At 39.3% G+C, this 23,764-nt stretch overlaps 1 protein-coding gene across 1 annotated transcript; it reads left to right on the top strand.

The window, feature by feature from the left end:
• Positions 1-2,648: 2,648 nt before the first annotated feature.
• On the top strand, positions 2,649-19,974 carry CAVIN2 (caveolae associated protein 2). Its single transcript, XM_036745133.1, has 2 exons — positions 2,649-3,511; positions 16,302-19,974. The coding sequence occupies exons 1-2, from the start codon at positions 3,014-3,016 to the stop codon at positions 17,085-17,087; spliced, it is 1,284 nt and encodes a 427-aa protein (XP_036601028.1). The 5' UTR covers positions 2,649-3,013; the 3' UTR covers positions 17,088-19,974.
• The last annotated feature ends 3,790 nt before the right edge of the window (positions 19,975-23,764 follow it).

The following is a 23,764-nucleotide window of genomic DNA, read 5'->3' as shown; positions in this document are numbered from 1 at the left end:
ATTTGATTTCCCGAGAGCTGGCTTTATGTGGAGGCCAAATAGGTAACTGCCTGTGTCGATTGATTTGAGGGAGTATGAAAAGACACTAAAACCTCAAAAAAAAATTCTCTCCCATTGGCTTGCCACCGCATTAGCACTTTCATTTGCGATTAATTCCTTTGGGACTTCAAGGCTTCCGAATCTTTAAGAGTTCTCTCCTAGATTGCAAATACCCCTGGGAGAGATAGAAGTCAAATTTAGGTTAAGAAACACTTATTTGGTCTAAACTCCTCTTTCCATAGATGAGGAAAGTGATATATAAATAATATTCCTAGATTTGTATTGCATAGCATATAATACCAAACATAAGCATTCACAAGCAAGAGTATTTAAGAGCAGTGTCAGTGGTTTGAAAGAAAAAAAGAATCAAGGTATAGTCACAAGAAACCCTAGATGGCATAATGGCTAGAGGACTAGACTTAGAGTCAGGAAGAGCTGCATTTAAATTTTGACTCAGATGTTTGCAAGCTGTGTGACCCTGGACAAGTCATCTAACTTTCTGATGCCTCACTTTCCTCTAGTAAAATGAGTATCATAATTTGTTGTTGTTGTTCAGTGTTTTCTCAGTTGTATCCAAATCTCTATGACTCCATTTGGGGTTTTCTTGGCAAAGATGCTGGAGTGATTTTCCATTTCCTTCTCCAGCTCATTTTATAGTTGAGGAAACTGAGGCAAACAGGGTTAAGTGATTTGTCCAGGGTCACACCACTAAGAAATGTCTGAGGACAGATTTGAACTCAGGAGGATGAGGCTTCCTAACTCCAGGGCTGGCACTCTATCCACGGCACAACCTAGCTGCCCAGATCATAATAATAGGACCTATCTAACAGGATTGTTGTGAATTTCAAATATGAAATGCTTTGTTATCGTTAAAGCACTATGTAATTATTGGCTCTCATTGTTATTTCAGAATGTGTATCACTTCACTTGATAGGCAGCTAGGAATCTCAGATAATATGATATCTCACAAATTTTTTTTAAAGCAAGCATGTTTTATAGCTGTGTTTCTAGGCACGATAATGGTGCCCATAAGTTATTTTCAGTGTTTGGCACTTATAGAAATGTCACTAAGAGTAAGAGTGGAGATTTAGTTAATACAAGACAGGAGGGCAGAGTTTGGAATTATCTGGGGGTTTGAGTGGACTACAATCTCAGTAAGAGTCAACAGTTCAGTACGGCAACCAAGAAAGCTCATGGGAGCTGGGCCTCTATTGCTAGAGGCCTAGAATGCAGGATAAGGAGATAGGCCCACTGTGTCCTATGCCCCAGTCATACCATATCTGGAGAATTATGCTCCTTTCTGGATGCCACATTTTTTAAAAGGCCACTAATAAGCTGGAGGAGGGCAACCGATATGACAAAGAATCTCAAAGATCAAGCAATATGAAGTTTATGGCATATGAAAATTTGTTGGAGGAATTGGGCATATTTAGCCTGGAGAAGAAAAGCCTTAGGGGGAAACATGATAGTTGTCTTCAAGTATATGACAGGTTGTCATTCACAAGGAGAAGAGAATAAACTTGTTCTGCTGGGCCCTAGAGGATAAAATTTGAAGCAATGGGTAGAAGGTGCAAAGTGGCAAATTTCTGCTGGAAGTAAGGAAAAACTTCCAATTACAGCCTTCAATCAGTGCAACAGAATGTCTTGAAAGGTAGTGCTCCTCTCCTCCCCCAATGCAAATTTCCAAGCAAACATTAGATACAGACATGTGAGATTTTGTAGTGGGAGGGAATTTTAGTTCAGGTACGGGTCAGACTTATGGGCTTTGACATCCCTTCCCATTCTGAAATTCTGAGATTCTCTGAATGGAAAACATCAATTAACATTTACACGTAGCTTTAAGATGTGTAAAATGCCTTACATACTAATACGATAATCCCTCACACAACCCTGTGGGTTCAATACAATAAATTAATTGTTAACTCATTGCGTAGGTGAACAAACTGAGGCTGAGAAGTGGCCAAGCAGAGTCATCACTAGTAAGTTCCAAAAGCAAGATTCAAATCCCTCTTCATGACTCTGTATCCTATGCTTTACTCTCTACTCCTTTTTCAAATATGCCTCTCTTTTTCCCCCAAGAAATTTATACAAAGGAACAATGATCCAAGAGTCTACTGTAAATCTTCACAAAATAATAAGTGACAAATTTCCACAACAGCAGCCTTTATTGATTTTAAGATCACTGAAGTCTGATCTCTCCCCAACTCAGCCTGCCTTCACAGCTGGAAGAAGAAGAAGAATGGGACTATTTGTCTTCTCAATCACAGGGTTATCTCTGTCACTTGTAGAGAAGGGGAGCTCCCAAAGAAAACATTCCTGAACGAAATGAACTTGAAGGTAGCCTGAAATTCTTCCCCACCTCAGTAGGAAACATCCCTCCAAAAGCTCCTTAGCCCATTCTGGGGCTAATGCAAACAATACTTTCCGTTACAATAATTTGTATCCAGGAAAAAAACACCGGCTCTGTGTTGCATCCGTAGCATAGCAGCCAGTGAGAAGTTTACTGGTTTCAGCCAATTGCAGTCCATGGAACCGGGCCAAGTCAAAATGTTTTTCTCCGCCTTTAGATGAGGTCACGATTGAAATATGGCATTCTGCTTATTAAAAGTGGGGTGGGGGAGGAAATCAAAGCTAAACCTGCAGGCAAAGTCGCTTGTGCAGAAGAGGAAGGGGATGGGAAGTGTTTGTGTATATCTAAAAAGCTGAGTAGAATTTGGAGTGCTCTAGCTTTCACCTCCCACTGGGTGGAGTAGGGGCTTTAAGAGCAGCTGGTATGTAGTTTCCATGATCAGAGTTGAGCCAATTGTTGCCTGCTTGTACCTCTGCCAGTCCTGAAAGGGTAGTGCTCCGAGCAGTTCAACCCAGCTCAGCTCAACCAGCAGGCGCTTCCTTTGCACTCACCTCTCAGGGCAGTGCTGCCCAGCTGAGAAAGGGGCTCCTGTTTGTAGGGAAGAGACATTTCACTGTTCCTAACATGGGAGAAGATGCTGTGCAAGCTGAAAAGTTCCAGTCTAGAGACAACCCTGGCCCAGAGGTGCTGCCACACCAGAAAAAGGCATCAGATGCCAGCCTGGTGCCATCGTCCACCCCAAGTCCCAGCCTGAACTGTGCGACCACAGATGAGTCGATCCGGGAGAGCTCCCAGGTGAACGCTGTCACAGTGCTTACCCTCCTGGACAAGCTGGTGAACATGCTGGACACAGTGCAGGAAAACCAGCACAAAATGGAGCAGCGGCAGATCAACCTGGAGGGCTCCGTCAAGGGCATCCAGAATGACCTCACTAAGCTGTCCAAGTACCAGACCTCCACGAGCAACACAGTCAGCAAACTCTTGGAGAAATCCCGCAAAGTCAGTGCGAACACCCGAGAGGTCAAGGAGCGCATGGAACGCCAGTGTGCCCAGGTGAAGAGGCTGGAGAACAATCATGCCCAGCTGCTGAAGAGAAACCACTTTAAAGTGCTCATCTTTCAGGTTAGTGCTTCCCATGTTCTTTCACACCTTTGCACAAAAGTGTGTTCACATGCCATACACATATGCATGCATAAGCACCATATTTGGACAAACCATTTAGAGGCCTTTCCATAGTATCACACAGGTTTTTAGGCCTGGAAGTAATCTTGCAGCTAATTCAATTTAAACTCCTCCCATCATTTTACAGGTGGAGACCGAGGCCCAAAGAAATTAAGTGACTTACCCAAGGTGTACAGGTAGTGACACAGGCAGCTAGAATTTGAACCTACCTCCTCTAGGTCCAAATCTCATGTTCTTTTCACTGTGATAATCATTTCCTCTGTAATCCATTATTCTGATATACATACATATGTAGATATGTTTTTTACATCAACCCTACCTCTATCTCTTTCTGACTCTCATCACACACACACTCCACTGTCCTTTGTTGCCCTTCAGTACCTAATATACAATCTGTCCACAGGAACTTGATTTTCCCCGGTCTGTGCTTGTGCATCTTACTGCCTAGCTCTGGGCCAATCCAGTCTAGCAAATAGGGAGTTTGGGTCTGAAAGTAAAAACCTGAAAGTATCTGATACATTTTGTGACTGTACAAGTTAATCAAGAGAAATTCAGTTATCTATTAATATTTCCTGTTGCTGCTATGAAAAGTGAATGAGGAGATACTCAGGGAATTTTTATCAAGGAGACAAATTCTCACAATTGTTTCAACTACTCATTGGAAACATGACAGTGATTTGAGTTTTGAGGTAGGAGACCAGACTATCAAGAACTGTGTTCCCATTAAAATACCTGGTTTCTTTAAAACAAACATGCAAACTCAACTCCCTCCCCCATCTCTCAAACTGTTCCTTTTTCTCTGAGTTTTGTTAATAGCCTGGACAATTGTTTTGTTTCCCTTTTTAGTAAATGACCTTTTGATAACTGATAGCACAACTCTTTGCAAACCCTGGATATCCATTTCGTTGGTCAGATGTCCCAAATGACAATTTAAAACAAAGGCCAAACATGCTTACATAATAGTCAGTCTTTTGAAATATAGACCCCTTCAAAGCAATGCTTTTGAGAGAAAAGTCCAGTCAGGAAAAAAAAAATCACAACCCAAAATGCAGCACCTCTATAAATGACTCAATTATCCTAGCAAGTGGCTATTTGGGGAGGGGGAGGTTGGGCATGTGATATTATCTGGACAAGAAATGGGCATTTATGATCCAGGGGCTGCCCTGCCCAGTGCTGGAAGTTCTTCCGCCTAACTAAACACAGACAGCACACAGCCAACTAGAGTCAATGCCACCAGAGCCTCAGGGCTGTCTAGTTGTGACCATGTTAATAAGGAAGGATTGCAGAACTGTCCTGGAGGGAGGCTATAACAGTTTGATTGTGAAATGCACACAGGGAGAGCCTTCATCACTGGAGAGAGACATAGAAAATTGGATTTAAACCGAGGGAGCCTTCCTCGCCTAAATGAGTGAGCTCTGCCAGATAGGAACCCAATTCTTCTTCCCGCCATAAAAGGAAAGACTCCATCTCCGGGCTCATTGTCCTCCCCAAATTGCAGTTTAGGATTGTAAAGCCCTGGGCAGAAGATATCTTCCTGTGCCTTCCAGGCTTTTTTCAGTCCAGAAACTTTTCAGCTTTTAATGCAAATGAAATAACTCTTCATGTATCTGATGAATTGAAACAGATACAGTTAACTAGGCCCTTCTTAAGCCGTGTGAAATCCTTTCTTTATTACCCCCCAAAGATATTAGAAATCTCAGCTCCTGTGGCATTTCTGAAATTAAATCTCAATCTCTAAACAAAGCCAAACATGCACAGACCCATTTGAATGAGTCACCCAAGGAAATTCCCTTTCCATAGTGGGAAGCAGAGATTGCCTTCCATCCCGTCTCTGGAGTGGGAAAACACAATGGATTTACTTAGCAGGGAAAAGTCACATTTCCCTGGACTACATACACCACTGCCAGTCCAAGAAGGCTTCCGAGGAACCAGGATCAGTTAATAGCACAGGAGAATTACAAAGATGCCATGAAAGGGAAATTGCTTAGCTGCCTAAAACAGGTTTGGGGTGTTGCTCCAGACCTGGCATAGTCTCCTGGCACTTGTGACATTAGAGTGACAGGTGTGAAATAGCAGTCTGAAGTGGTTAGAATACTTCACATTGTGAGTAGGAACCACATTGGGGCCCTCAGGCCCAAGGCTGAATTTAAAGGGACCCAGTACAAACTGGTCATTTCAAATCCTGGTATTTGGCTACCACAGGAAGAAAATCCTCCCCTTCCCCCCAACTCCCATGCCAAAGTCCATGGCAAAGGTACTTCTAGGTGACAGAATACTGCCCCTTTGCACAGTCTTGACTTTTAACTAAACAAACTATTTCAGAGTCCCCAAACAAGAAAAACTCCCCAAAGGACCCTCTGCTAATCACAAATCAAGCAGCTCTTTAGAGGAAAGGGACTCTTCTTTTCCAAGGCTTCAGAGTTAGATGTCTCCTTGAATAACATTATTGTTTAAAAGCTAAGGTCTAAAAGGATTGAGTGACTTGCCCAGGGTTGCACCAAGTTAATTGCAGAGATGGGAAGCCAGGTCCTTTGACACAGGACGCCAGGTTGCCTCTCTGCGTGTTCTCTCTTCCACTTAGGTATGCTGGGCCAGGAACCATGCCATGGGAGTCTGAGCTTCTTCTACCCAGAAATCCCAGCTGCCCTTCACATGGTCAATAGTAAGGTCCTTCACTGAAGGATTGAACACACCCTACCCAGGATCTCCAGACATCCATTCTTATAGGGTGTTGCTTATTTGGTTTGGGCTTTTTCACCCCCTCCCAAGACCATGCCATGCATTGTACTAATGTTACCTTACTGCATTAGCATCTGTCAAGTTGATCTACATGATCCCATTTGCTGCAAAATTCCGGGGCCACCCCCTCCAATGAAGTATTCAAAGCACGGTGTAGGGCAGTTGCAACAGACACAGCACACACACATTAAGTTCTGACTACACGCAAACACCACGCCGGGTACTGGAAATATAATGTTAAAAATGAAAGTCCCTGCCTTTCTTTAACAGGGACATTCTACTGAGGGGCAGTACCAGCACAGATAAATACAAGATCGTTAAAGATGAAAAAGAGCACCGACCCCTGGGACGGAGGGGGCACCCCCAGGAAAGGCCTCTAGAGGGAGGTGGGAAATAAAGGAAGCCTTGAAGGAAGCACATGATGCTAAGAGGCAGGGTCGATGAGAGAGTGCATTGACTACTTGTACAAAGACAGGGTGGACAGGAGAGGAAATGCTGCATTCGGTGAATGGCAACTAGGTCAGGTTGGATACATGATGAAGTACACGAAGGTCGACAATGCCAACTAAATCTGTTAAGGCGGGTTGGAGCCATGTTGGGAAGGGTTTATATTTTATCCTAAAGGCAATGGGGAGGAAGGGGTGAGGGCATGAGACTTGAATATTATTGAACAAGAAAGTGGTGTGGTCACTTCCGTGCTTTCTGGACAATAAGAGAGAAGGGACAAGCTTTGAGCAGGAACACCAATTAGGGGGCTCTCTACATAGTCCAGGCAAGAGGTAAAGGAGTCCTGATGTAGGGGGTGGGTAGTGACTATATGAATGAAAAGCGCATATACAAGAGAACTGTTCTGAACATACAGTTATTAAGACTCAGCAACTGATTGGATATAGAGACTGAGGAAGAGAAAAGAGTCAGGGATGGGCCCAGAGTGGCAAACTGAAAGGCTGGCATCATGGTGCTCTCAACAGGAATCAGGAAGCTTGGAAATGGGGCAGGGGGAAGTGTGTGAGTTAGAGAACACAGTAAGTTCCATTTTAAACATGCTGAGGTTCAGGTGCCTATACGATATCCGGGTGAAGTTGTCTAGCAGAAAATCAATGGGCAGGTAATCAATGATGTAGAACTGAAGCTCAGGAGAGAGATTATCACTTGATTTACGCATTAGGGAGTCCACTGTATAAAGAAGATAATCAAATCCAAGAGATCTAAGGAGATCAACAAGAGGAAGTGTATAGGGAGAACAGAGAAGAGGGCCCTGGGCAGAGCATGTGGGGGCAGGTTATTGCTACAAAAATGAAAACCCCAAATGTATTGATTTTAAAAGGCTTAATGCATCAAATACAATCATAAATTTTTTTACTTGGTTTGTAATTTTTGCCATTTTTAAAGCACTCAAACTTCATGCTATATTTTTCTCCTTCCTCCATTCCAAACCCCTAATTTTCTGGTTTAAGAAAAGAACTTAATGTACAAATAAAAGAAAAGAGTCAGAAAAGAAAAACCTATGGCTCTTTGGAGTGCATTCAGGATCACTAACACAGCATTAAATTTATCATTTGTGAAGTCCTACTGTGACTCCGTAGACTCAGAAACTTCACTAAAAGCACACAATCCTTCCAAAATACATTTGTAAAAGGTTATTTTTTTTATCCTAGGAAATCACAGCTGTGCATTTCTTAAAAGATGTATTTCACCCTTAAACTTATCACATTTAAAAACCTAGTTAAATTTGGTTAGTGTTCCTCTTTCTTGGAAATAGCCCAAAATTTTTTCTGATGAATATATGTGTATGCATGAGTGTATGTATGTATACGCACATGCATGTGTGTCTGTAGACACATATGCATATACATATATATGTACATATACATGCATATACACACACATACACACACACCATAAGTAAAATACCAGTGAAGAGGCAGTGTGGTACAATAGAAAGAATATTGGATTGAGAATCAAAGGATCTGGGTTTGAATTCTAGCTCTGCTAATTACTTGTCTATGTGACTTTGGACAAGCCACTTTACTCTCAATCTTCCCTTTCCTCACTTGTAAAATAAAGTGGTTGATCTAGATGACCATTAAAGTCACTACCATCTCTAAATCAATGACCAAGATTCAAATACCAAAGAGAGAGCAATACTGTTCTTTTCTGTTTAGTTTGCTTACTAGCAGATGGAAGCACAGTGCATTTCTAGGCAAGTCTGTTCCAACTCTATAGGATGAAAATATTTCACTTTTAATTAGAAAGATCAAAAAGAAGCCTCTAGTTAGCTGAGTAACCAAAAGTTGTCAATTTAAGATCATAGAAATGATTTTTAAAGCACATTTTAAGTGTTTTCAAATACAGGAGAGAAAACTAGATCATTAACAGACAAGTTAAACCTGCATATTCATAAAATTATGACATTGAAAAAAAGAAGAGAATAGTTTCTATTTATTTGCAATAGGAATATTGTGGAAGAATTGAGAAACCAGCAAATATACCTTCTCTTAAGTATATTTAAACATTCATTATTTTGTATCAACATATAAGATAAAAATTTGGGGAAACTACTTTGGACTGTAGGCCTCTCAAAAGCAGATTTTTTAAAAAATTATGTCCTCTCTATCCAAGGGACATCCTCTAAATCTCTTACATTAGCACAGCTAGTTGAAAGAGAAAAATTCAGTCATGTACATACCTTTATATGTTCTGCGCCTAGATGATTAATCTCATTGATCGACATCTGCATAATAGAATTTTGAGCCTGGGAATGCTGGATACTCTTTTCATTTCTAAGCTCAACCAAACCCTAGTTGTCTCTGTTATTATTTATATTTACAGAATGTCAGCTCTGGCCTGCAGCTCTTTATGTGAGTAACTGATTATGGTTGATACACCCCAGAAAATGTTTTTACATCATCTCATATACTAGAAACTTGGATGCAACCTTTTAAAATTAATATCAATCCTTTGTTTTGTAGCTATATAAGTTTAAACTACACAGATGAAAAATATTCTTCAATGTGTTTTAAATTCTAGGCATTTGGCTATTTATTCAGTTATTCTTCCTTCATGTCTGATTCTTCGTGACCTCATTTGGGTTTTCTTGGTGAAGATATTGGAGTGATTTGCCCTTTGTTCCTCCAGCTCATTTTCCAGATGAGGAAACTGAGGCAAACAGGGTCACACAGCTAATTAAGTGTCTGAGGTCAAATCTTAACTTGGCAAGATGAGTCTTCCTGACTCCAGGCCTGGCACTCTATCCACTGAGCCACCTAGCTGCCCCAATGTGAGCTATTACATGAAACATAAGATCAATTATTAGTTTACCATAGAAGTTAATTTGTGATTTTTGCCTAGTTGTTTCGTAGGGGTAGATGATGTTATGTGTAGATCACAGAATCATACAGGATGTTGATGTTGGAAGTGACCCCGGAAATCATCTAGGCCCACCCTCCTATTCCTCCAGGCTCTGGATGGGTATCATTATTTAGATGAGCAAACCAGGGCGAGGAAAAGTGCTGAGACTTGAAGGAAGTAAATTTACTAGTAATAAAACACATACTTGAATGGTCAAATAAAGACAAAACAGGGTCTAATGTTTCATTGTGGTGGGCTGAGATGGCTAGGTACTGGGCCGATAGACAGGAAGATCTTAGTTCAAATCTGGTCTCAGATACTTATATCTGTGTGACTCTGGAGAAGTCCCTTAACCTCGATTGCCTCAATTTCCTCAAGTGGTAGTTATTATTATTATTATTATTATTTCACTTTTCTCCTTGGAGCAGGTTGGCACAATGCAAACAATACTCTATTTAGTGTCAGAAAGACTTCTTGAGTTCAAATACAGCCTCAGACACTTGCTAGATGGGTGACCTTAAGCTGAAGTCATTTAACCTCTCTTGCCTCAGTTTTCTCATCTGTAAAATGGAGGTGACGATAATAGTACCTATCTCCCAGGATTGTTTGATGTATCAAATGAGATAATTTTTATGTATGTGTACATATATATGAAATTTTGCTAGCCTTATGGAGCTTTCATAAGTTATTATTATTATTAAAAATTATTCAACATGGTTTGGATTTTATATAATTAACATTAATTATTTTAATGAAACAAAGTATTTAACAAATGACCTTTAAAAATTGAATGGCAACAGCAAAACGTGATGAAATTTCAATTCTCCAAAAGATAGAAGACTGCTCAGCAATGATCCCTGCATGTTGTACGTGTGCCTTATTAATTTTACAGTTAGCTCTCTAAGGAATGAGGAAGATTCTGACCAATGATTTTATCCTCCTTGTAATCCATACCGTGATTCAATTTAATTTAACAGACATTTATTAAGCACCTACTTTGTGCAAGGCGCTGTGCCATTTGCTTTACATATAAAGACAAAAATAAAGACAAGCTAGAAAAAGGTACAAACATTTCAAAAGAAACCAAATGGTAGCTGATAATAGATTCCTTGAGGACAGAGATTATGAATTTTTTTTCATATTTGCATGTCTGGTATTTTGTCCATTTTAGGAGTTAGACACAATGAAGACTTATAACTTCATTGTTAGAGAACTCTAAGTGTGGAAACTCCTTCTACCAAAACAGATCACCAACTTCTTTGCAGCCTATAGAGTCTTAGAAAGTTGTTTGTGGTATTGAGATATAAAGTGACTTGCTTATGGTCACTCACCTTAAATGTATGATAGGCAGGACTAGAATGCAGATCTTTCTCACTTGAAGGCTGGGCTTCTCTCCACTACATTCTGCTTTTAAAAAAAAACAGGGTCTAAATAATACAAGTGCACTGAATTGAATTCCGTATATGAAATGAGTATTTTTTTTACTATTTTTGGAATAGTGCTTGCAGATCGTTAAATACCAGTAACATTCCAGGCATAAAACTATGATTCTCAAATCCCCTATGTGTAATATAACATCCCTAGAATGAATGTAGCAAATGAGAGAAAGAGATCTTAAGTCATTCCCCAGGGACCACATGGTCCATTGCAGAAAGTGCGGCTCCTGGCTCCCATCAAACCATCTACATTTTTGGAATACCAGACTATCCAGTTTTCCAGTGTTAGACACAGAATGACTGCGATCACAGAGGTGTACCTATGTTTCATCATGCTTTGCCCCCAATGGGATTAAAGCCAAGAAGAAATGCCCAGTACTTTGGCCAGCTCTAGGTGAGTGAACACTCACTCACATCTACGGTTAAGACTATTAGTTCAAGTAAATCAATGAAAGGAGCAAACAAGCTAAAGTGGAGGTTAAAATGCTGCTTCTCAAGAGTGCTTTCCATTCTTTCCAGTTTTCATACTTCAAGTACACCTTTCATTTATGTTTGAGATGTATTTTAATTCTCTCTCCATTTGAAAAAAGAAACAAAAAACACAAGTATCTTCATGAAGGGTTGAGGCCAATAGTCACAGCATCCGTAGCAGCAATTGAAAACCCAAGATTTCCTTGAAAATGAATCTAGCAGCCAATTTGCTGGCTACTTCCTGTGTTTCTGAGACCCCTCCAAGCTGCTAACCAGTGACCCCCTAACAGTCACACACTCTGCCTATATTTGAGGCAATTTCAAAGAGATCAAAATTCTAGTGAGAGTTGATGAAGCAGGGTGGTATAAATGATGGCGTGCTAAAGCCCTGGGTTCAAATTCCACTTACTAGCAATGGCAGTGGCAAGTCACTTAAATTTGCTGAGCCTCTCACTTTCCTCATCTGTAAATTGAGGATAATGACACCTATAGCACCTGTCTCACAGAGGTTCTGTAGGGCTCAAATGAGAGAACGAAAAATCCTTGGCAAGGTTGAAAGCACTACTGAAATATCAGTCAAAGGTTAATAATAATAGCTGAACTTTGTGAAGATATTTAAGATTTACAAAACAAAATACATATATTACCTCACTGGATCTTTATAACCACCCTGTAAGATGGGTTATACAGGTATTATATCATCATTGCACAAGCTAGGTGACTTATTCATGGTCACATAGCTAGGAAGTATCAGTTATCTCCTGAATTAATCTGATTTTTTCTAAAATAAGGTGCATATAGTACTATATATATATATACACACATACATACAGAGAAGCAAATAAATCCACAGAGAGAGAAGGGAGGGAGGGCAGAGAGAGAGACAGAGAGAGAGAGAGAGAGTGAGAGAGAGAGAGAGAGAGAGAGAGAGAGAGAGAGAGAGAGAGAGAAAATGAGAATGAGAATATTTTGTTTACTGAAACCTGGGCAAAATGTGAAGTCGCACAGAGAAGACATCACCTTGGAAAGGCAACGATCAGTGATTAAGAATGGAGAACTCCAAGGAAGGGGAAATCTTGGGACAATGCTCTCAAGAGTTGATATCTTAAGTAGGAGCTAAACAGGAATTCCCTTATCCATTAGGCAGAAAGAAAAACCAAAATGGACCAATCTAGAAGCAGCTAGGTGGTGAGGTAGATAAGAGTGCTGGGCCTACAGTCAGAAAGACCTAAACCTCATTAGCTGTGTGACCCTGGGCAATTCACTTAACCTGTGTTTGCCTCAGTTCCCTCAGCTGTAAAACGAAGATGATAATAGCACTTAGCTTCCCTGGGTTGTTGTGAGGATGGAGTGAGATATTTATAGAGCACTTTGAGCACAATGCCAGGTATACAATAGGCACTTAATAAATGCTTATTTCTTTCCATTCCACCTGCTGTTTGAAGCACAAAATATTATCTCCCACCCATCTCAGTAATCATCTCTAACTCAAAAACCATACCTACTACTTATTAAAACCTAGAGAAAGGCAAGAGGAGGAGAGTGGAGGAAAGAAGACAGAAAGGCTGTCTAAGACCACTCAAATCATTTGAACAAGATATCAGTGTTTTCCCTGCTTTGAAATGAAATATTCTGAAGCCTTCCACCCGGCGCCCCACAAATTCTCACAATAAAGCAAATTTATCTTCACAATAATCTCAAAAAGTGACTATATTAACAATAATCAATATGAGCAGAACACACAGAGCCCATAGTCATATCAAAATACTTGCAATGGCCAAGGTTTGCCAAGTATACCTATCTCCCTTTCAGTCACTCAGAAACACATTCAATTCCTTTTGGATTATCTCTGTTCTCCCTCAATTTATTTTTATAGTTAGCATCAGAGAACTGTGGCATAACATGCCCTTTCTCCTTACAGAAGAATGGAATTATTTTTCCTCCTGCCTCTATCCCACAGTTAGTTGGTGTTACATGAATAATTCCCAAAGTGCCAAACCAATCAGTTTTCTTAAAGCTGAAGAAAGACAATGAAAAGGGCAGAAAAGTTGAAAGTTGAAAAATCTTGAAAAATAAACTCATCTTGCATTTTATAACTAGTCTTGCAAAATGTACATTAAGGAGAAAAGCAGAAAGATCAAGTGTTTTGCTTCTTTGTAAAAGTACAATTTTAATAGCAATCATTTTGTTGGAAGTGAAAGGAGGAAAAATATTGAATTAATATGCTCAAGGATGCAGATACAGCTAAACTGTTTAGGGAAGATATTTATAGCCCACTGCTTAGATTTCTGCTTACATCACAGACAAATCCTTACATACAGAGTCTTCCTTTATTGACACCTAGACCCCTAACCACCATTAGCTCTCTTGCTAATTTATTCTTAGCTCTAAGACCCCCTGACTATTTACATCAGTATCTTTACAATGGGGTCTCAAGTTGCTGTCCTGGTGGTCATCTGCCTTTCCTAGGTCCCCTCCTCAAAACTAAGATCCCCAGGAACTTTTATGACTCTGTAATCTCCTTTCTCCCAAGACTTCCAGGTTATCAAACCAGTTAGTCAAAATAGCAAAGTAGCTTTGTTCTTCTGACCTCTGTACCATACATTTTAGAATTCCACTCCCCACCCCAAATAGTTAGCATTTTATATAGTGCTTTAAAGTTTGGAAAGCACTTTACATATGTTCCCTCACTTGATCCAACAATCCTGTGATGTAGTTATTATCCTTATCCCCATCTTACAAATAAGGAAACTAAGGCCAAGAGATGTTGCCCCAGGTCACGTAGTTAGTAAAGTATTTGAGGCAGGATTCAGACTCAGATCTTCTTGACTCTAGCTCCAGTGTACTACCCACCGTACCAACTAACTGCTTCATATAAACGATGTGTGTGGAATCCCATTCTCCTAACATGGTCTATCAGAGCCACAGATCTGAGATTGTACCTTACCATTCAAAGGTGAAACATAATGGAAAAATCATAGGAGAATTTTCCTATATGTGCCTAAACACTAAAAAAAGTTATACCATGCAATTTAAAAAATAATAATAAAAATAAGTTATTTTAAAGGAGCCATTATAAATGCCAGATTTTATTTATGGTCCTAATTTATGGCAAAAGGCTAAACATAATCACCAGTGAACCAACCACCTAACTAAACATATTTTAAATCACAATAGAGTCAATTGACCTATTTTGTTAGGTTCCTCTGAAGATCTAAATTAAAATAAGTTAAAGTGAGTTCTTTCCAGATTAATGAACATATAATACTAAAAGGAAAAGTAGTTTTTGCAGTTTTTTGTAATTTCTCCAAGTCATATATCAGCCAGTCAGTCAATACACATTTATTAAGTGCCTACTATGTGCCAGGCACTATGCTGAGTGCCAAATTATATCTAATTAATGGCACTAAATAACTAACATGTACAATTAATTACTAATCTAACATATCTAATAGCAGAACCAGGCTAGAACTTCTGGAACTCAATCTACAACTCCTTCTGAGAGTACTTTTTCCAACATAGTAAATGTGATACCTTCTCTACTTAAATAAAAATGCTGAAGTTATCTCACTGCTCAGCTCTTATGTCTAAATATTCTGAGAATAATATTGGAGTCAACCTGAGTTAGGTTCAAATCCATTATGCGATAGTGTCCTACAATAAAAATAGTGCTGATTTGGAAGCTGGGTTCAAATCTCAGTTGTTCCACTTGTGACATACAAAATATGAGATGACTAAGGAAACAAAGGTTCCATTTTCTGAGCATATTGATTTATTAAGCAATGTATGCCAATTGCCCAACAAACTGGGATCAGGCCCCTTCCTCAGCTGAGGCCTGGGCCTCAATTAATTAAAAGGAAACATTACATAATCTGATTTCTAATTGGATGAAAGATTAGAGACTTTCCAAATTGGGAGGGGAGAGTGAATAGGTACAATTCCTGAAATCAAAAAAGGGGATATCCTACTCCCCAAAGTGCCTATAAACATAGAAACAACTGATTGATCAGTATGGGGCCAAGCTTCAGAAAAGACATTTCAGTTATTTGAGATCTACAGTTGTGAGAAAACTTCTTTCATCCGTCTTTGGATCTGACCAGGTTTCTGATCAGCATAACCTAGGTCCTTAGTTAAGGGTCTCTAAGCACTAAGGAGAGGTGGTCCAGTTTCCCAGCCATGCAGGGCTAGCTTCAAACATTGCAATAAGGTTTTCTTTCAATTCTCAAAACTGAATAAAGTTTTCTTACAGGACAGAATTTGGACTAGACTCATAATTGAATAGAAAGGAAATTGAGCTAGCTCTAAAATTGAGTCACAAGATGGCATCAGTTTGGTTCATTCAATTCCCACAATTAACCAGCTGTTGCCCTAATCCCCTCAATTCCCTCACACTTACTGCCTGTGTGGTGATGGGCAAGTCACCTAACCTCTCTGGGCCTCAGTTTCCTCATCTATAAAACAGGGATGATAGTTAAGATAATCGGTCCCTTCTAACTCTGAATCCATCATCTCATCCTATGAATATGGAAGCATTTCCACTCACCAGGCAGAGGAGAATGGGTCAATGAGTTTAGAATGACCTTTTGCTGTCTATGCATATTGATGCAACAGAAAAAAGGCAATGGTTTCCATCAGTTGTCAAGAGACAGTAACATGGTTCAGGAGTGAACACTGTTTGCAAAGTGTATATGGCATTGACTATGAAATGTTTATTATCAGCTTTTCTTTTTCAGGAAGAAAATGAGATCCCCACCAGTGTGTTTGCAAAAGAGCCTGTTCCCAGCATATCCGAAGAAAAGGAAGAGTCTGTGGATGAGAACAAGTCCCTGGAAGAGACCTTGCATACAGTGAACCTGTCATCAGATGATGAAATGCCTAATGAAGAGGATGCCCTGGAAGACAGTACTGAGGAAAAGGCGGAAGAAAGTAGGGCAGAGAAACTAAAAAGATCAAGTCTCAAGAAAGTGGATAGCCTCAAGAAAGCCTTTTCTCGCCAAAATATTGAGAAAAAAATGAACAAGTTGGGCACAAAGATTGTATCTGTGGAGAGGAGGGAGAAGATTAAGAAATCTTTCACCACCAACCACCAGAAAACATCTTCAGGGAAAAGCTCCCCTTTCAAAGTATCCCCCCTTACTTTTGGTCGGAAGAAAGATCATGAAGGAGAGGGTCCTGCTGAAGAAGAGACCAAGCGGGTGGAGACACCAGCCAGTGATCAGGCACTGACTGAGAATGAAGAGAGTTCTTTCACTGAGGCCCCTTCAGACACATCTTTCCCTGCAGCTCAGGTGGAAGAGAATACAGCCAGCGATGTTCAGGAGAAGCCTATCACAAGAGAGAGCAACCCAGCAACAAAGAACATTGAGCTGTCAATTGTTGAAGATGAAGAGTTTGAAATGGCCCAAGAATACTCTCAAAAGAACCATGATGACCACTACAGACTCACCATTGGAGAGACAGAACAGTCTGATGAAGAGCAAGGCCAACCTGCTGTTCTCCAAATAAACCAAACCGCATAACTTCTGAGCTTTCTTTCATGCCTCCACCTCCCATAAAGTTCAATTAAGAGAATAACCAAAGTCTATGAATAAGCTGCTGCCTATCTCCAGTGTTTTTGATTCACTTTGTTACCTGTTATCTCCTTTGCAATAATAATTTATTTCATGGTAGCATTATCCCAAATGACCAAGACTTACTACTATGTAGGCAACCTATCTGGTGCTCTGTGTCTCTTTCTCTCTCTTATTAGTCGGCTCCATTCATATAGAAGTTCTCTGAGCATAGATTAAAAAAAATTAAGCAATTAAAAAAAGCTAATCAATTTGGCTTAGAGCAACCATCAGATGACTGGGATACTAGTCATAAAACTTATGATTCAATATTTCCTCTCCTACAATAATTTCATACTTAAGTGAATAATGTAGCATGAACCTAGTGTTAACAGACTCTTATTTCCCATACTTATGCTAACTGTGAATTACTGATTGTTTTGGTGGGTATATGTGTAGGTATATATGTATTTTATTTAGGTTCCATTGCACTTGAATCCTAAAGCATTTGCAGAGGATAGAGGTTAGAATATGACATTCGCTTAAAAGAAATCACTGTATTATATTACAAATGGAGAAGTCATCAAAAAGAAAGAGAGAGAGAAAGAAAAAAGTATAGACAGGCCAAATGAGGCAAAAGAGGAAAAAAGAGAGACAGAGGAAAAATGGCAGAGAAAGAGATAAGTCGAAGTAGGAAAGGGGACAGGGAATAAGAGGAAGAAGAAGAAAAGAAAAATATAAAGAGATGGGAAAAACGCTTGTAATACTAACCTAATTCATTCCTTAAATAACACCATTTAATGCTTTCTTATACTGTGGAATAGCATTTTAGTAAATAGCATCTTTGAAATATTATGTCAGAAGCTATCTTGAAAATAATATAGTAGATACATAATTTGTACAGTATTAAAGCAAAAAAGTAACAAGAATGTAATGTTTTCTTAATGAAGATAATAAGCTTTAAATGTTTCTCTGAGGAAACCCAAGAGGATATGCTCTAGTTAAAGATGAAATGACTTAGGGAATAGCAAATACCAATCAATAGAAGTAGGGTTTTGCAGAGAGTTACATCTTCCTCTGCCTTCATTTTATAATTTCCAAGTTGAAGCCACCTATGTCCTCCTGTTATACAGTTTGGGTTTCCAAATGGTTCAGGATCAGGCACTGGAAGTTTGTGGGAATGAGGAGATCAGGTAAAATGAACTATCTCCATTCTGTTCAGAGTATTAATTGCATTCCAGAACATATTTCACATATTTAGATATTAATTCACAAAGAAGTATAACCAATTTTTTATATTCTTGAAGCACAGTGATGTTTATATACTTTTTTTTTAAATGTAAACATATTCTAGATTTCAGTCCTGGCTTATACTGTGCCAAAGGGTTGCTTTCTCTAAAAGTGTTTTGCAGTGAGAAATGCTGATGTGATGAAGAAAATATTATATCATAAATAGCTTAATGACAACAGTATTTAAGGACAGAAAATTCCATGCCACCAATAAGTCATATGAGGAATTGCCTTCCACCTTTCCATCCCCCATAAAGAAGTTCCTAGACTACATACCTTAATGTTTCAACACTTTGAGAATGTCTGACTCAGCCAGCAGGGGAACCCTGCCCAGGGATGCAATTCTCAACCCTCTCCCGACTTGGCAAAAAGCCCTCCAGGAGCTGTCGTGGATGCAAATCAAAAGCAGCTGGTAGCCAGCTGTCTGCTGAAGGACCTCTTCATCTACACTAGTCTGGATCTCAGAATTTAGACATACCATCTATTGCCAGGCCTACTGACATGCACTGGTAGTTCCATCGTCTTGGTGGGACTTTTCAGAACTTCTACTCTACTGACATTGCCTTCAAGAACCCAGTGTCACTCCCATGCCTTGATGACAAATCACAGTAAGGCTTCAGTGGCAGAGGACATTAATATTAATATACAATACCCAGATGTCTGCCAGTACAGGTAAATCTGAAAAGACATATCTTGCTGTCTGTAAAGATCAGTCTGAACATATAAATGGCTCCCTTTCCTCCAAACGTGCAAGTATTAGCTGCTTTATGGGACATGGTATAGTGGAAGGAACATTGAATTCAGAGACAGAAGACTCAGATTCAAATCCCAGCTCTCCCACGTATTAAATGTGTGACTCTGGGCAAGTCACGTCAACCTCACTGAGCCTCAGTTTCCTCATCTGTAAGATGAAGGAATTGGACTAGGTGACCTCTGACATCCCTTCTAGCTCTAAAACTATGACACTATATATGGTTTTGAGTATCTCATTGCACAATCACTACAGAAAGGAAAAGCCAATTCCAGGAAGACAATGAAGGTAAAAGTCAGAAAATGTGAAAAAACAGGTAAAAAGAATCATCAGTTTCCATGAAAAATGTCAATAGTATCTGTAAACAGCTTTCATTATGGAGGGGGTAAAGATGTTCATAAATATATAATATATATATGTATACATATATATATATATACATATATACATACAGACATACTTATATCTGGCACTTGCAGGCTCTTACAAAGGAGATCGGATGAAAAATTATCCACCTAGGGCTAGCTGTGAATTTTAATGATGTATTTTTGCATTTTTCCCCAATTAATTCTTCAAACAGAGGTGGCACTCCAGATTCTCAGAAGTCATTATATCCATGCAACAAGACAACAAGAAGGATTTGGGCTCTTTTTCCAAAAGCATCGTGGAAAGGCAATCTTTACTGGACATTTTGCTAGCAAGAAGCATAGAGGTAGATTCCTATTTTGTATTAACAACAATATAATTTCAAATACTGAAAAGTTGTACTAACAGCAGGTGTATTAAAGGGTAAATAAAATTTTTAAAAGTGTCCAACAATGTGAATTTCTTGACAGAGCAATTTTAGAATATGGCAGAAAGATATGATTTTTAGTCTCCATGGTAAACAGACCAGTAATGTTGATTGTTTCAGTCTTGATTTCTCCTATTAACTTTCCTTCCTTTTTCCCTGATCTCATTTAGAAAACCAAGCCTCATTCTTCAAGTTTAACTTTCCTGACATCACCTTGCCAGCTCTGGAGAGCCTCTGAATACAAGCAGGCAGCTTGATGGTTCTGATAGCTCCATCTGCATTTTTATTGTAATTCGCCAGACTTTATAATGCTTTAAAGACTTCTACAAACATAAATGTATTGAGCTGTACATTCAGTTTATTCACATAGATAAACCTTTGTCTTCTGCAGTACCACGCACTTGGTGGAAGACTTAATTTTACTGACAGTCCAAAACACACATGTTTAACCTTTATGGAGTTGCTGTCAGTTCCCAGCAGCCATGAAACTGGGGCACCAAAATCTAATGTCATGTTTACATTTCCCTTTCAGAAATGCCTATTCCATTTGTTCCTATAAACTAGATGCCAATAAGTACAACGTGAAAAATTGTGCCATGGCATTTTTTTTCAGCTTTTACAGGAGCTAGAATCCATTATCTCTTCAGCCTCCTACATATTAAAATCCCATGGAATAAAACAGAGAGTGAGGCCAAATAGTTGGTTGAAAACACACATGTTCTATGGGGATTCAAGGTGGCAGCAGTGGTAGGATTGAAAATTATTCATTCTATATTACTGCTAAATTATTTACCTATTGGGTGAGGCTACAAAGTCCCTGAAATTCCTTCTGCATGTATTCTTCCCACCCAACCACCAACACATTCCAAACTGAGCTACTTTTCGCCAAAATTTCTAATGCAGTCCAACCCAAAAAGCTTTTATTAAGCTGTTTTGCCATTCCTTCTCAAAGAGGACCATGACATCAGGAATATGATGCCATGACTTGCAAGAGAATTGGATTTAAGTGAAGTAGGGCTGTGCAAAGTCACCAGCTTCATTTTCTCCTCCAGAGCCATCTGGGTCCAGTGGCAAGATATAGATCAGGATGACTGGAGATGGCCCCTCCATGTGGTATGGATGTAGATGAAGGAATACTGTATTTGGAAACAAAGGTTCAATTTTCTGAGCATATTGATTTATTTAGCACTCGATATGTGAATGACACTTTTCTAAGTACTAGGGAAACAGAACAACCAAAGAATTGTCCCTACTTGCAAAAAGCTTACATCCTGCTTTTGGGGAAGAAGGCTGGAAGGATGCGACAGGAAACAGGTAAATATATACATGATCATTTGAGGAGGGAGAAAGAAATAACTTATAAAATTCAAGAAAGGCTTTTTGTAGGAGGTGGCCCAAGGGAAGAGTGTTGAATGGAACCAGAAAGACTAAGAGGTAGAGATAGGTAGGGAATACATTCTGCAAATAGGGAGAGCTTATGTAAAGACATGAGAGGAAAGATGGGAAAGGAAATGTACTGGACAGGGAATGGCATGTATACCAGACTTGTTGAATATAGAATGCATGAAAGGGAATAATCTGAAACAAATCTGGAAAGCTACCCTGAAGAGTCAGACTGTAAAGGGTCAATTAACCAGCCCTGGAACCCATGCCCTGGAAATCTATTTCACAAATAAATCTATGCCATGCTGCAAGTCTCATAGACGTACAGCAGGAGTATCTAAAAGTATCAATTCAAATAAAAAATGCACCCTAACAAGAAAATCTTCATTCCAAGCAAGCAAATAGCAAACACAGTTTCTTGCTTCAGAATAAAAGGGTTGAACTTCAGCTGAATCTACGTATATGATGGGTTTCTGTGAACACAGGAAAATTAATTTGACTGGTATAGCCCCATCCCCAGGATGTATGTATGCTAAGGTTCAACTGACCCAGAGACCCTGGACATCATCCCCCACCCCCAAGGTAATTGCCTGCTGTAGCACAAAGTGAACTTTGTTGGGTCACTCATTCCTCATTCCTTAACAGGCACCTCAAAAAATACTCTCATCTCAGTGTTCTAGGCAATACCCCACTTCTTTACCCTGTGAATGATGGAATAGTCTCTTATTAGTGCCACATTAATTCTTTGTCTAAACTCCATATACATTAGAGGCTTGAGTGGTTTGAGGCCTTGGATCAGAGTGTGCAGCTTGTTGTATGTTTGAGCCCCTAGCATGCTGGTAGAGCTGGATATAGAGTTGGGAGTTGAGGGAAGGGGGTCAGGGGAGTATGACCCTCTATGCTCTTCCCCATTAGTATGTGTCCTTGACATTTATTCATCTCCCGTGCCTGCCACTCCCATGGCACTGTCACTCTTCAGGAAAAATTCCCTTTCCTTCTGCCCTGCAGTTTCCTGTGGTATTAAATCAACCTCCAACTTTCCCATCCCCTTTACTACTGTTTCTCTTCTTGATATTAAAAGGAGTATTAAACATAGGTAGGATTTAGTGATCATTTAGTGTACTCCACTATTAGGAGGCAGGAAGTTCCTTAAATGTGGCAAAAAAAAATCTTTTGGTTTGAAATAAAGATTGCAACATGAATAAGTTCCTATTTTTTAAATTGAATGCCTGAACCTAGCTAATTCATCTCTAAATGTTTGTTTGCAACAATGCAGCCCAAAAGTAAAGGATTTTATACTGCAAAATTAAGCTGGTAATCATTATTAACTATTCCATGGCAACCACAGGTTTTCATCATCCATCTTGGTCTAAAACCTAAGGCTCTAAAACTACAGTCAAAGATTTCAAAGAAATGTATGTCTTAGCCTTTGCCTTCTGCCAAACTGGGGAGTCTAGTCAAAGACATTAGAGTTTGGGACCAGATATGAAAGGATACAGACAATTTCCTACTCTCCTACTCTATTAAAGAAATTTGCATTAAATTTGTTTGACATTGTGTTACTACATACTTTTAATGCATTACATAAATTCTTCAAATTATACTCCCTAGCACAAGTCAGCTTGGTGATTATATACAGTATAGTTCTGTAAATGACCCTCAAACTTCAGCTAATACTGCCCCCCTCCCCCTTCCAAAAATTACCCCCATAGAAACGACCCCTTAAAGTTCAGAAGTAGGGATTGTTTCGCAGCAGTAATGTATGCTTTCTTGAATTCACAGCAGTCTTCTGACATAAGAAAATACAACCCAACAGTGTTTAACTATCAGTAATTGCTTAGTTTATTAAATTCTTAGCAGGCAGGCATCTTGCTGCACCTTAACTCCCTTTCAACGGCACCTCCAACAGTGCCATGTAACAGTGTACACTTTACAAACGCTATTTGATGAGACAGAAATAATAATTTATGGCTGTTGCCCATTTCTACAGAGCAAGAGTAGGACAGATTACTGGAGGCTGGCCATGATTATTGAAGGCCACCTGAACCTTCAAGGAACAGCTGCTGCAACTTTTACTCTGGAACAAGTTTAATTATCACCAATTGTCAAAGTTCCTATACTATCTGCTGGGCCCATTTCAATCTCCATTCCAATAACCAATTCTATTTGCTATCCCACTTCAACATTAAGAAATGTAAGTAGTCTATCTGTGAATTATTTCAAACTACATAGTGATCTATCCATCTATAACCATGGAGGCACCAAAAATCGAAAAGGCCTTCTCAAGATGAATTCTCTTTCATCTTTGGTGGATTTAGAGTTAAGAAAACTGCTTTTTCATTTAAGATTAAAAAAGAAAAAACAGAAGCAGATTTTAGTATAACTATCTTCACTTTAAAAGCAACTAAATTTTAAAATGTATTTTCCTTC

Source organism: Trichosurus vulpecula, chromosome 2 (assembly GCF_011100635.1).
Source record: "Trichosurus vulpecula isolate mTriVul1 chromosome 2, mTriVul1.pri, whole genome shotgun sequence".
NCBI classification, from domain to species: domain Eukaryota; kingdom Metazoa; phylum Chordata; class Mammalia; order Diprotodontia; family Phalangeridae; genus Trichosurus; species Trichosurus vulpecula.
The sequence above is the reverse complement of the archived record's forward strand: the minus strand, read 5'-3'. Positions and strand labels throughout refer to the sequence as shown.